The 12,860-nt window shown below is 54.0% G+C and overlaps 1 protein-coding gene across 1 annotated transcript in view; it reads left to right on the forward strand.

Moving 5' to 3' along the window:
* DNER (delta/notch like EGF repeat containing) overlaps positions 1–12,860 on the forward strand; it is a 464,487-nt gene that overhangs the window by 228,859 nt on the left and 222,768 nt on the right. The window contains 1 exon segment of the mRNA XM_075340935.1: positions 587–865. Coding sequence (XP_075197050.1) covers positions 587–865 — 279 coding nt within the window.

Raw genomic sequence — 12,860 nt, forward strand, 5'->3', positions numbered from 1 at the left:
GCACCAATATGAACTTTCAATATTTTAGGTGATATTGGGAACTAATATGTGATACGGAGAAGAAAAACTATATTCTGTCTAGAAATTGTCATGTTGCAGACGTCTCTATTTGAGATCAGAAATTAAAGGGGTTGTCTCAAATTGTTAAAAGGGTAAAATTGCAAAAAAAACAGGAACATTGGAACATGAACGTTACCTTTTAATAAAAATTCTCTCCAGAGGGATTTTTAATTCCATAATGTAGAGCTCATTGGCTTGGTTCCCGGCCATCTCTGCAGTCTATCATTGCTATAAAGCTTGCAAGCTGCGCTCCCTGCTATAGAGATGGCTGGATCTCTGGATCTAACCATAGAGCATACAACTCAGACCAGTGACATAGCAATGTCACTCTTCAGGAGCGCACCACCCTCTGTAGCCAAGAGGCAGAGGAGCGGTGCGCTCCTGAAGAATGAAGGCAATCACACCCCTTTAATCTTGGTATCTAATGTATTTATTTGTCTTACTTTCCAGGTACATATCCTGTAAGAGTTTACAGATCTTACAGTTCTTACTAATTCTTTTTTTTGGGTTTTTTTTTTGCTTGCAGTTTATTACAGACCCCTGTGCAGAAAAGCCGTGTGTCCATGGAAACTGCAGTGTCCTCGGGAATAGTTACCTGTGTATTTGTAATGATGGATTCACTGGCGTCACCTGTGATATCCCACCTACTGACCCCACCGACACCTCTGTCACCGAAATGCCATTTCAGCAGACCACAATAGAGCCTACAACGGAAATGCCACAGTCTCCAGCCGTCATGGCACTGCCAACATGGAGGCCCAAGATTGGCCAGAAGGTGACAACTCTTCTATGGGATGAAGTACAGGTGAGAGATAACCAGTGTTTTTCAAGTTTTTAATGAATTTGACACATTCCCATTTCTATGAATTTATTGAGGAAAATTTGCTCCTGATATTAAAGCCTCCATACCCCCTCCACAATAGGTTTCATCAAGAGGGCCTTGCAATGTACACAATCTAGCAGTATTTCTAGGTATACAGGAGTATTGGATACATTTGTTGTGGACGGGGGCCAGACCGCTGCAGAGGGCTGCACGGATCCAGGTTCGTTACTGTGGCACGATTGGTAGCCGGACCCGGGCTCGTGCAGCCGTCCGTCCTCACAATCGTAGTAAGGGTGTATTTACAGGGGAAAAGTTTGTCAGTGATGCCACCCGTGGGTTGCGGTGAAGGTTGGTAGCACCGCCGCTGCCTGGATAGGGGACGCCCGGGGCTGATGGAGTGGGGCAGCAGAATGGTATCCCCTCCACGGGTAGGGGAGGTGTTGTCCCAGGTATATGGGAGGGAATGCTGTGGAGAATGTCATGCAGGCTGGACCGGGCAAGAATGGTGTACTCACAGTTCCAAAGAAATCCACACAGAGTCCAGTGGTAAACCAAATTGCCAGTGACCGGTAACCACCTCCGACGGGTGTATTCGGGTCCCACACCCTGATACAGCAAACAGGGGTCCCTTCCTCCTGCACTCAGTGTTTTTGTCTTCAACAGGACAACTCCACTTGAAACGGGGAAGTCCACTCCCGGTACTTTGTATGTTGGGAGCTGTGGCCCGCGAAATCTGACCCGTGGGATCTCTGTGGGTTCTGGCAGACACCCTATCCCCCGCGTTGGGCTTCCGTTTCGCTCTCTGGGCTTGCTGGTGGGACAAGACGTGGAATCTTGTCCTCGGCTGGCTAATTGACAAGGGGCTTGAAACCTTCCTCGCCCTAGGGTCCAGGCACCCCGACTGTGCACGGCCTCCGGACCGGATTCCCGCTGTCAGCACCGGCAGGCTACAACCCTTCCCCGGTCCACTTAAGGTCTCCTGCGACCGGATCTCCGTCGCCTGTGGCCCTGTCTGCCGACTGCCACCTAGTCAGAAGTCCAGGGGCCCCAACCCCTGACTCCGCTGTCACTCCACACTCCTCTCACTTCAACTGTCAACACTGTTCTCTCTAACTCCAACTGACGTGTTCCCTCCCCTGACACCTCAGGACCCCTATGTGGGCGCTCCCATCCTCCTGGTCCCACTCACTGGTGTGTCCCTATTGTCATGGGGAGTGACTAGGCTTTGCTTTCTGGTGTTATGTACCAGGGTGTGGGTTTGTGTTGGTATGCCAAGGAGGATGGAGTCCTGCACCTGGAAGATTTGTGCAGTCTCTGTGACAACCTGGTTTTGCCAGGGCGTCACACATTCACCCATCTGCCCCCAGGCTAATTACTATACAGATTGAATTGCTGTGTCTGATCCAGTTACATTTTAAACAACAAAGGAAGCCTATGGTAAACCCTCAACATTCACAGTAGTTAACCCACCAACTATATTTATCACCTCCGCTGATCACTAGAAAAGGTGCCCTGCGCTCCCCATGTAAATGGATCAGTAATGCCATGACCACTGTGCATGATTTACTGTTATGGAAGTGATGGTTAAACATGTTCACTCCCATAGACCCATAGAAGTGACTTAAAAGGAGGTCACATATGTGCACTCCCACTGCCATAGAACTCTAAAAAATAATGGAGAGGTGGTCACACATGCACAATTAAGACTCCCCTAAACCCATACAAGATAATGGAGCAGAGGTCACACATGCGCGCACTGTTCCTACATAAATGTGAATGGAGCGGAGGTTACAGTCATGGCCAAAAGTTTTGAGAATGACACCAAAATTATATTTTCACATGATCTGTTGCCCTCTGGTTTTTATTTGTCTTTGTCTGATGTTTACATCACATACAGAAATATAATTGCAATCATATTATGAGTACCACAAGGTTATATTGACAGTTAGAATGAGTTAATGCAGCAAGTCAATATTTGCAGTGTTGACCCTTCTTCTTCAGGACCTCTGCAATTCTCCCTGGCATGCTCTCAATCAACTTCTGGACCAAATCCTGACTGCTAGCTGTCCATTTTTGCATAAGAAATGCTTGTATTTTGCCAGAATTTGTTGGTTTTTGTTTGTGCACCCGTCTCTTGATGATTGCCCACAAGTTCTCAATGGGATTAAGATCTGGGGAGTTTCCATGCCATGGACCCAAAATCTCTGTTTTGTTCCATGAGCCATTTAGTGATCACCTTTGCTTTATGGGAAGGTGCTCCATCATGCTGGAAAAGGCATTGTTGGGCGCCAAACTGCTCTTGGACAGTTGGGAGAAGTTGCTCTTGGAGGACATTCTGGTACCATTCTTTATTCATGGCTGTGATTTTAGGCAAGACTGTGAGTGAGCCGATTCCCTTGGCTGAGAAGCAACCCCACACATGAATGGTTTCAGGATGCTTAACAGTTGGCATGAGACAAGACTGGTGGTAGCGCTCACCTCTTCTTCTCCTAATAAGCTGTTTTCCAGATGTCCCAAACAATCGAAAAGGGGATTCATCTGAGAAAATGACTTTACCCCAGTCCTCAGCAGTCCACTCCCTGTACCTTTTGCAGAATATCAGTTGGTCCCTGATGTTTTATCTGGAGAGAAGTGGCTTCTTTGCTGCCCTCCTTGAAACCAGGCCTTGCTCAAACAGTCTCCGCCTCACAGTGCGTGCAGAAGCACTCACACCAGCCTGCTGCCATTGCTGAGCTAGCTCGGCATTGCTGGTAGTCCGATCCCGCAGCTGAAACAGTTTTAAGATACGGTCCTGGCGTTTGCTGGTCCTTCTTGGGTGCCCTGGAGCCTTTTTGGCAACAATGGAAGCTCTCTCCTTGAAGTTCTTGATGATGCGATAGATTGTTGACTGAGGTGCAATCTTTGTAGCTGCAATACTCTTCCCTGTTAGGCCATTTTTGTGCAGAGCAATGATGGCTGCACGTGTTTCTTTAGAGATAACCATGGTTAACTGAAGAGAAACCAAGCACCAGCCTCCTTTTAAAGTGTCCAGTGGTGTCATTCTTACTTAATCATTGATCGCCAGCCCTGTCCTCTTCAACACCCACACCTGTGGTAATGGAACAATCACTAAAACAATGTTAGCTGCTCCTTTTAAGGCTGGAATGCAATGAGGTTGAAATGTGTTTTGGGGGTTAAAGTTCATTTTCTTAGCAAATATTGAATTTGCAAGTAGTTGCTGTTAAGCTGATCACTCTTTATGACATTCTGGAGTGTATGCAAATTGCCATTAGAAAAACTTAAGCAGTAGACTTTGTAAAAATTAATATTTGTAGCATTCTCAAAACTTTTGGCCATGACTGTACACATGCTCTATTACTCCCATAGAAGTGAATGAAGCGGAGGCCACATATGCGCACTACCACTCCCATAGACCCATAGGAGATAATGGAGCAGAGGTTACACATGCACTCTACCACTCCCATAGAAGATTATGGAGGGGAGGTCACACATGCACACTACCACTGCGGTAGACTCTTAGGCCAGAATCACACTTGCTAGTGCCTCGCGTGTAACTCGCGCGAGTCTCTCATAGTAGAACCCGGCTTGGCCGCACACTATGCATACAGGAGCGCCTGAGCTGCATAGAGATACATGCAACCGACCCGCTCCTGTCAGGGGAGTGTGCGGCCAAGCCGGGTTCTGCCATGAGAGACTCGCGCGAGTTACACGCGAGGCACTAGTAAGTGTGATTCTAGCCATAGAAGTGTGTGAAGCCCCACAGGTGTTGTGTCGGTGCATTACCTTCAGGGACTCCACTCGGCTGGATCTGGTCACAGGTAGGAGATCTTCTTCTTGTCGTGACGCCACTCTCAGTATTGCGGCCAGTAGGGACCGCCACTGCAGGTTGAGGGTCGCCTGGGGCTGATGGTATGTGCAGTTAGTTGGAATAGCCTCCTGAGAGTGAGGCAAGCCCCAGGGCCCGATGTGGGTGCGTAGTACCACAAGGCGCAGAATAACTCCACACAGGCAGAATGTCTTTCAGGGTTTTTACTCACTTCAGGTGGCAGGGTGAGTAACCCGGGCGTAGCTGGGATGAACCAGGCGGGAACCAGGTGTCCTTCAGGCTGACTTGTGAGGGTGACTACTAACTCGCCTTCCTTAGCCCTTGGTGGTTTGGGGTGACCCCGACTTTGAGTCCCTATGGGGGTCACCCAGGGAAGTTGCTGAAGCCTCACTCCCCTTCGTTTGCCGTGTGCTTGTTGCCTGGGCCAGATCACTCCAGCTTCTTGCCTCCTGTGAGCTATGGGCCCTAACTGTGGCTACGTGGCTGCGGCTTTTTGTGGTGTTGTGGCGTGGGCTTTGAGAGCCCCACACCGGCAGGTTTAGCAAAAGAAAGCTGGATCTATCTCCGCTTCGGGATCTGCCGCCCGTTTGGGCCTGGTACTCTCTAGCAGTCTCCTTACTTCCCACTCCGTTGCTCTCTCTTTAGCTGAAGATGGATTTCGGGTAGCACTCCTAGTTGACCGTTCTCCCCCGTCAGTAGCCACTGCGCGGGCGCTGTTAGACAGCAACAGCCCCACAGGTCTGCTCCTCACTGAGCCCTATGGAGTTCTGCTCTAACTGACTCACTGCCCCTCCTCTCCTGTTCTTGCCTACGCCACCTAGCAACCAGGTTCTCTTACCACACCCCTTGAGAGGAGATGGAGGCTTTTGGCCCCCTCCACTATTCCAGTGAAGGTCAAGGCTTTTCCCCCTCCTGGGATCCCCAGGGGTCCTCTCATGGGTACATGTGTGAGAGCTGATTACTATGCGCCTGTGTTCCACACCCCGGTCAGCCTTCTGGATTACCTGTGTTGTACTGTTCCCAGCATGGGTGCAGTACTCAGTGGTGCCTGACCAGGTCAGGGGCGCCACAAGTGAATAGAGCAAAGGTCACAGGTGCTCTATTACCCTCATGGACCCACTGAAGTGAATGAAGCGTACATCACACATGTGTACTACCACTCCATAGACCCATAGAAGATAATGGAGCGAGGACCACACATGCGCACTACCACTTCCATAGACCCGTAGAAGATAATGATGCGGTGGTTACACATGCGCACAACTAGTCCCATAGACCCATAGAAGATAATAGTGTGGTGATCACACATGCGCACTAACACTCCAATAGACTCATAAATATGAATGGAGTGGAGGTCACACACACTCTATCACTTCCATAGACCCGTAGAAGATAATGAAGCAGAGGCCACACATGCGCACTACCACTTCCATAGACCCATAGATAATGGAGCTGTAGTTACACATGCACACTTCCAGTCCCATAGACCCATAGAAGATAATAGCGTGGTGGTCACACATGCATACTACCACTCCCATATATGTGAATTGAGTGTAGGTCACACATGCTCTATCACTCCCATAGACCCATAGAAGTTAATGAAGCACAGATCACACATGCAGACTACCACTCCCATACACCCATAGAGGATAATGGAGCGTTAGTCACACATGTGCACTCTCATAGAAGTGAATGAAGCAGAGGTCATACATACGCACTACCACTCCGATAGACCCATAGAAGATAATGGACTGGAGGTCACAAACGCTCATTGGTTGGAAGGACGTCTAATCTCTGGGATCGCCACTGATCTGTCGCGGGCGGAGGAGAGGACGCTGCGCTCTCCCACTGCTCGGGTCCGGCCGCCGCTGCTGCTGCGGCCTGCTGCTGCTCGGTGGCTCGAGCGATGGGCCGGATCCCGGGGACTCGAGCGGCGCTCCTCGCCCGTGAGTGAAAGGGGTTTGGTTTTTTTGGGATAGTTTATTGTCCGTGACGCCACCCACGGTTGTGGTGGTTGTATAGACACCACCGCTGCTCTGTATGGGGATCCCGGGAGTGGTGGTATGGAGCAGCCAGATGTTGGATTGCCCCTCCGTGGGTAGGGAGTTTTGGTAGTCCTGGGGCCCGATGATGGGGAGGTCAGGATGGTGGACAGGCGGGTTATGGGGCCTGTGGAGGTGCAGGGACGCAGGGGCAGCGCTGTGCCGCACGGCACGGAGGTGCTCACTCAGCCAAGGATGACGACACAGTTCACGGTAAACAAACAGCTGGTTGGACGGGTCCCTCGGACGGCTACGGTGCTGATGTTCCCTGCAGTTAGCGGTGACGGTCACTTCCCTGCACCTAAGTACGGTTCTTTGGTAGCGATGGATTCCCACCGGTAACCCGCTCCCCAGCTTGGATATGAGCCGGAGGAGCCCCTCTCTTGCCCGCAGGCGCTGGCCCTGGGAAACTGGTGCCTTGGCGGTGGCGGTGTCTCCCCTTCACGGTCGGACTGTTGCCTTCAATCGGGACTTTGCTGCTGGGAGACCCGGAGGTCCCCTTCACTGACGGATTTGGCAAATTATGGCGACTCCTAGCCTTGCCGGGATCCGAAAGGCCCCTGCCACTGGTGCTGGCTTCTCTTTGTATACCGCTCCGGTACCGCCAGGCCACCACCCGTCCACGGTCCTTTCGGCAACCTCCAAGTAGCCTCTCCTGCAGACGGTCACCGCCGTCTGCCCACCTTGCTGTCTCAGTCCGGGGCACACACCCGGACCAACTTCAGGCTTTTCAACTGTCACTTTCTCTGTTACTACTCTCACTGTCTTCCTTCTCCTTACTGTTTACTCCTTCAACTCTAAACTCTATCCCTCTACTCCACTCCTCACTCAAGCCCTGCCTGAGCTAAACTGCCTGGTTTTCCTGCCTCCAGGGCTGTGAACTCCTCGGTGGGCGGAGCCAACCGCCTGACCCACCCCCTGGTGTGGACATCAGCCCCTGGAGGAAGGCAACAAGGATTTGTGTTCTGACCTTGGTGTTCCTGCAGGGAATGTGGGGTGCGTGTGGTGTTATGACCTGTGACCCCTGGCTTGCCCAGGGCGTCACATTCCCCCTTAGCAAAACGCAGACCGTCCTCGGGCTGCCCGTCCAACACCGGTTTTATTTTCTTTTTTCTTTTTTTTTTTTTTAAAAAAAAAAAACAAGACATACAGGCATATTAACATCATCCCCCAACGGGAGTCACTTTTTCTTAAACGTTAAGGTAAGAAACGGTTGCGGCTGCCGCTCTCTCCCACCCAAGTAACCTGGCCCTGATGCTGCCCCTAGAAAACAGGCAGCACCCCTTGACCCCAGTCCTGAACCAAGTTACCCGAGCGGGATCTGTCCTTCCCCTCCAGAGGGTAGCCACTGGTTCCTGTGGTGGCTGAGCCCCAGCCTGCTCTACTGCGGGCTCTCCCTCCAACCTGCCTCTCCGGAGGCGGTAACGGTTAGCTGCAACGGAAACATTTTTATTTACAAGCCACTTAACGTCTGTGGTTGCCCTGCAAGTTCACGGGCTTGTCCATAGAAAGTTCTCTATGCAAACAACTTTTTGTGGATGGTCCCCACGGGGACAACAATGCCGGCAACGGCCGGTTTTCCAAATCACGGTTGAATCAGGTAAGTCCTCGGTTCCATTTCACTTATCATCTTTCAACTTTCATTTGCAAACTTTTTCAAAACAAGCAGGTGGTCCCAACGGGGACTGTGCAACTGTGTCCCGCTGCCTTACTCAGAGTCCTCATCTAAGGCGTATCCATCCCCCTCCACCAGCATATCAAACATGCACTGACATGCCTTCTGTGACAGGGGTACCCGGTACCCATTTCCACCGGTACGCGGGGTATGGAAAACCACTGGGTCTCCTACATAGCGGGAACGCTCACTTGCCTCTTCAAACTCAGCAGCGGATCCGGGGTTGGGGCCGGAGTCATCATCTCTTGTTCCTGCGTCAGGCGGGTTACCGCCAGCTGCCGCAGCCTCCTGGCCTCCAGCATCCAGCACTTCAGACCCTTCTGCGGTAGCACGGAGCAGCAGATCAGGCGAGTTTACACTAAGGCGCCCCATAAGTAACGGCAAGGGTGATGCATAGGCCGAGACTAGGCCGGGCCCCTCAGCCGCAGCGGCCGGTCCTGGTAGGACATAGGGACGTGGGTCACCAGTCGACTCTGCTACATCTATTCCCCCTCCGTACATCGGGGCAGTTGTAATCAGCATCTCCACCTCGTTGGTCCACTGCTCCATCATCCGGAAGATCTGATCCTGCTGCCGCTGGTGGAATTGAATCACCCGGGCCTTCATCCAGGCCACGGTCCCGGGCTCGGGGTCCGGCACAGTCACTACCGGGACTTCTGGCACCATTCTGTTAAGGGGCCGCGGTCCTAGCGGTTCCCCCTGGGGTACTTCAGGGACGTCCTGGACGTCTGCAGCCGGCTGGTCCACCGGGGCGGCTTGGCAGGGTATCGCTACCGATTGGGCAGGTAGCGGGCCTAGTGGCGGAGCGGCGGCAGCTATCACGGGTAGCGGGCAGAGAGGCAGGGTGAGCGGGAGCCGGCCGGGCTCCTCAGCTCTATTGGCCGATCCCTCAGGAATACAGGGGCGTGGGTCTCTTACCCGCTCTTCCAAATCCTCTTCCACCTCGCGTCTCCACATAGCAGCCACCACGTCCGCCATGTCGGTCTCCCACTCCTCCAGGAGGAGTTGCATGTGGGCCTGCAGACGATTACTCAGCGGGACGGTCCGGTCCCTCAACCACATCGCCGTGCCGGGTGCGGGGGTCTCGCCGTTATTAGCTGGAGCGGACATCTCGGCAGTCGTGCTTTCCAGGAACTAGCAACAAGATGGCCACAGGGTCCTGGCGTCCCTGCTTTTGTAGCCACCTCACATGCACTCAGTCGCCATTTCGTCCCCCTTAGCCTCTTTCCGGCCCCTCCTCTATCGGGGCGGGGTTTTGGCCTTCGCGCCTCTGCTACTCAAGAAGACGCTCGAGCGGGAACTCTTCGCGCCAAAGATGGCGGCTTCTGAAATTTTCCGGCCGGACACCTCCGGCTGTCACAAGGCGCACCTCTACCCAACGGCAGAGCGGTAAGATCCTGTTCGTGACGCCAAGTTGTCGCGGGCGGAGGAGGGGATGCTGCGCTCTCCCACTGCTCGGGTCCGGCCACCGCTGCTGCTGCGGCCTGCTGTTGCTCGGTGGCTCGAGCGATGGGCCGGATCCCGGGGACTCGAGAGGCGCTCCTCGCCCGTGAGTGAAAGGGGTTTGTTTTTTTTGGGATAGTTTATTGTCCGTGACGCCACCCACGGTTGTGGTGATTATATAGACACCACCGCTGCTCTGTATGGGGATCCCGGGCGTGGTGGTATGGAGCAGCCAGATGTTGTATTGCCCCTCCGTGGGTAGGGGGTTTTGGTAGTCCCGGGGCCCGATGATGGGGAGGTCAGGATGCTGGACAGGCGGGTTATGGGGCCTGTGGAGGTGCAGGGACGCAGGGGCAGCACTGTGCCGCACGGCACGGAGGTACTCACTCAGCCAAGGATGACGACACAGTTCACGGTAAACAAACGGCTGGTTGGACGGGTCCCTCGGACGGCTACGGTGCTGATGTTCCCTGCAGTTAGCGGTCACGGTCACTTCCCTGCACCTAAGTACGGTTCTTTGGTAGCGATGGATTCCCACCGGTAACCCGCTCCCCAGCTTGGATATGAGCCGGAGGAGCCCCTCTCTTGCCCGCAGGCGCTGGCCCTGGGAAACTGGTGCCTTGGCGGTGGCGGTGTCTCCCCTTCACGGTCGGACTGTTGCCTTCAATCGGGACTTTGCTGCTGGGAGACCCGGAGGTCCCCTTCACTGACGGATTTGGCAAATTATGGCGACTCCTAGCCTTGCCGGGATCCGAATGGCCCCTGCCACTGGTGCTGGCTTCTCTTTGTATACCGCTCCGGTACCGCCGGGCCACCACCCGTCCACGGTCCTTTCGGCAACCTCCAAGTAGCCTCTCCAGCAGACGGTCACCGCCGTCTGCCAACCTTGCTGTCTCAGTCCGGGGCACACACCCGGACCAACTTCAGGCTTTTCAACTGTCACTTTCTCTGTCACTACTCTCACTGTCTTCCTTCTCCTTACTGTTTACTCCTTCAACTCTAAACTCTATCCCTCTACTCCACTCCTCACTCAAGCCCTGCCTGAGCTAAACTGCCTGGTTTTCCCGCCTCCAGGGCTGTGAACTCCTCGGTGGGCGGAGCCAACCGCCTGGCCCACCCCCTGGTGTGGACATCAGCCCCTGGAGGAAGGCAACAAGGATTTGTGTTCTGACCTTGGTGTTCCTACAGGGAATGTGGGGTGCGTGTGGTGTTATGACCTGTGACCCCTGGCTTGCCCAGGGCGTCACATTCCCCCTTAGCAAAATGCAGACCGTCCTCGGGCTGCCCGTCCAACACCGGTTTTATTTTCCTTTTTTTTTTTCTGAAAAGATAAAACAAGACATACAGGCATATTAACATCATCCCACAACGGGAGGCACTTTTTCTTAAACGTTACGGTAACAAACGGTTGCGGCTGCCGCTCTCTCCCACCCAAGTAACCTGGCCCTGATGCTGCCCCTAGAAAACAGGCAGCACCCCTTGACCCCAGTCCTGAACCAAGTTACCCGAGCGGGATCTGTCCTTCCCCTCCAAAGGGTAGCCACCGGTTCCTGTGGTGGCTGGGCCCCAGCCTGCTCTACTGCGGGCTCTCCCTCCAACCTGCCTCTCCGGAGGCGGTAACGGTTAGCCGCAATGGAAACATTTTTATTTACAAGCCACTTAACGTCTGTGGTTGCCCTGCAAGTTCACGGGCTTGTCCATAGAAAGTTCTCTATGCAAACAACTTTTTGTGGATGGTCCCGACGGGGACAACAATGCCGGCAACGGCCGGTTTTCCAAAACACGGTTGAATCAGGTAAGTCCTCGGTTCCATTTCACTTATCATCTTTCAACTTTCATTTGCAAACTTTTTCAAAACAAGCAGGTGGTCCCAACGGGGACTGTGCAACGGTGTCCCGCTGCCTTACTCAGAGTCCTCATCTAAGGCGGATCCATCCCCCTCCACCAGCATATCAAACATGCACTGACATGCCTTCTGTGACAGGGGTACCCGGTACCCATTTCCACCGGTACGCGGGGTATGGAAAACCACTGGGTCTCCTACATAGCGGGAACGCTCACTTGCCTCTTCAAACTCAGCAGCGGATCCGGGGTTGGGGCCGGAGTCATCATCTCTTGTTCCTGCGTCAGGCGGGTTACCGCCAGCTGCCGCAGCCTCCTGGCCTCCAGCATCCAGCACTTCAGACCCTTCTGCGGTAGCACGGAGCAGCAGATCAGGCGAGTTTACACTAAGGCGCCCCATAAGTAACGGCAAGGGTGATGCATAGGCCGAGACTAGGCCGGGCCCCTCAGCCGCAGCGGCCGGTCCTGGTAGGACATAGGGACGTGGGTCACCAGTCGACTCTGCTACATCTATTCCCCCTCCGTACATCGGGGCAGTTGTAATCAGCATCTCCACCTCGTTGGTCCACTGCTCCATCATCCGGAAGATCTGATCCTGCTGCCGCTGGTGGAATTGAATCACCCGGGCCTTCATCCAGGCCACGGTCCCGGGCTCGGGGTCCGGCACAGTCACTACCGGGACTTCTGGCACCATTCTGTTAAGGGGCCGCGGTCCTAGCGGTTTCCCCTGGGGTACTTCAGGGACGTCCTGGACGTCTGCAGCCGGCTGGTACACCGGGGCGGCTTGGCAGGGTATCGCTACCGATTGGGCAGGTAGCGGGCCTAGTGGCGGAGCGGCGGCAGCTATCACGGGTAGCGGGCAGAGAGGCAGGGTGAGCGGGAGCGGGCCGGGCTCCTCAGCTCTAATGGCCGATCCCTCAGGAATACAGGGGCGTGGGTCTCTTACCCGCTCTTCCAAATCCTCTTCCACCTCGCGTCTCCACATAGCAGCCACCACGTCCGCCATGTCGGTCTCCCACTCCTCCAGGAGGAGTTGCATGTGGGCCTGCAGACGATTACTCAGTGGGACGGTCCGGTCCCTCAACCACATCGCCGTGCCGGGTGCGGGGGTCTCGCCGTTATTAGCTGGAGCGGACATCTCGGCAGTCG

This window comes from Anomaloglossus baeobatrachus, chromosome 3 (assembly GCF_048569485.1).
Source record: "Anomaloglossus baeobatrachus isolate aAnoBae1 chromosome 3, aAnoBae1.hap1, whole genome shotgun sequence".
Lineage (NCBI taxonomy): Eukaryota > Metazoa > Chordata > Amphibia > Anura > Aromobatidae > Anomaloglossus > Anomaloglossus baeobatrachus.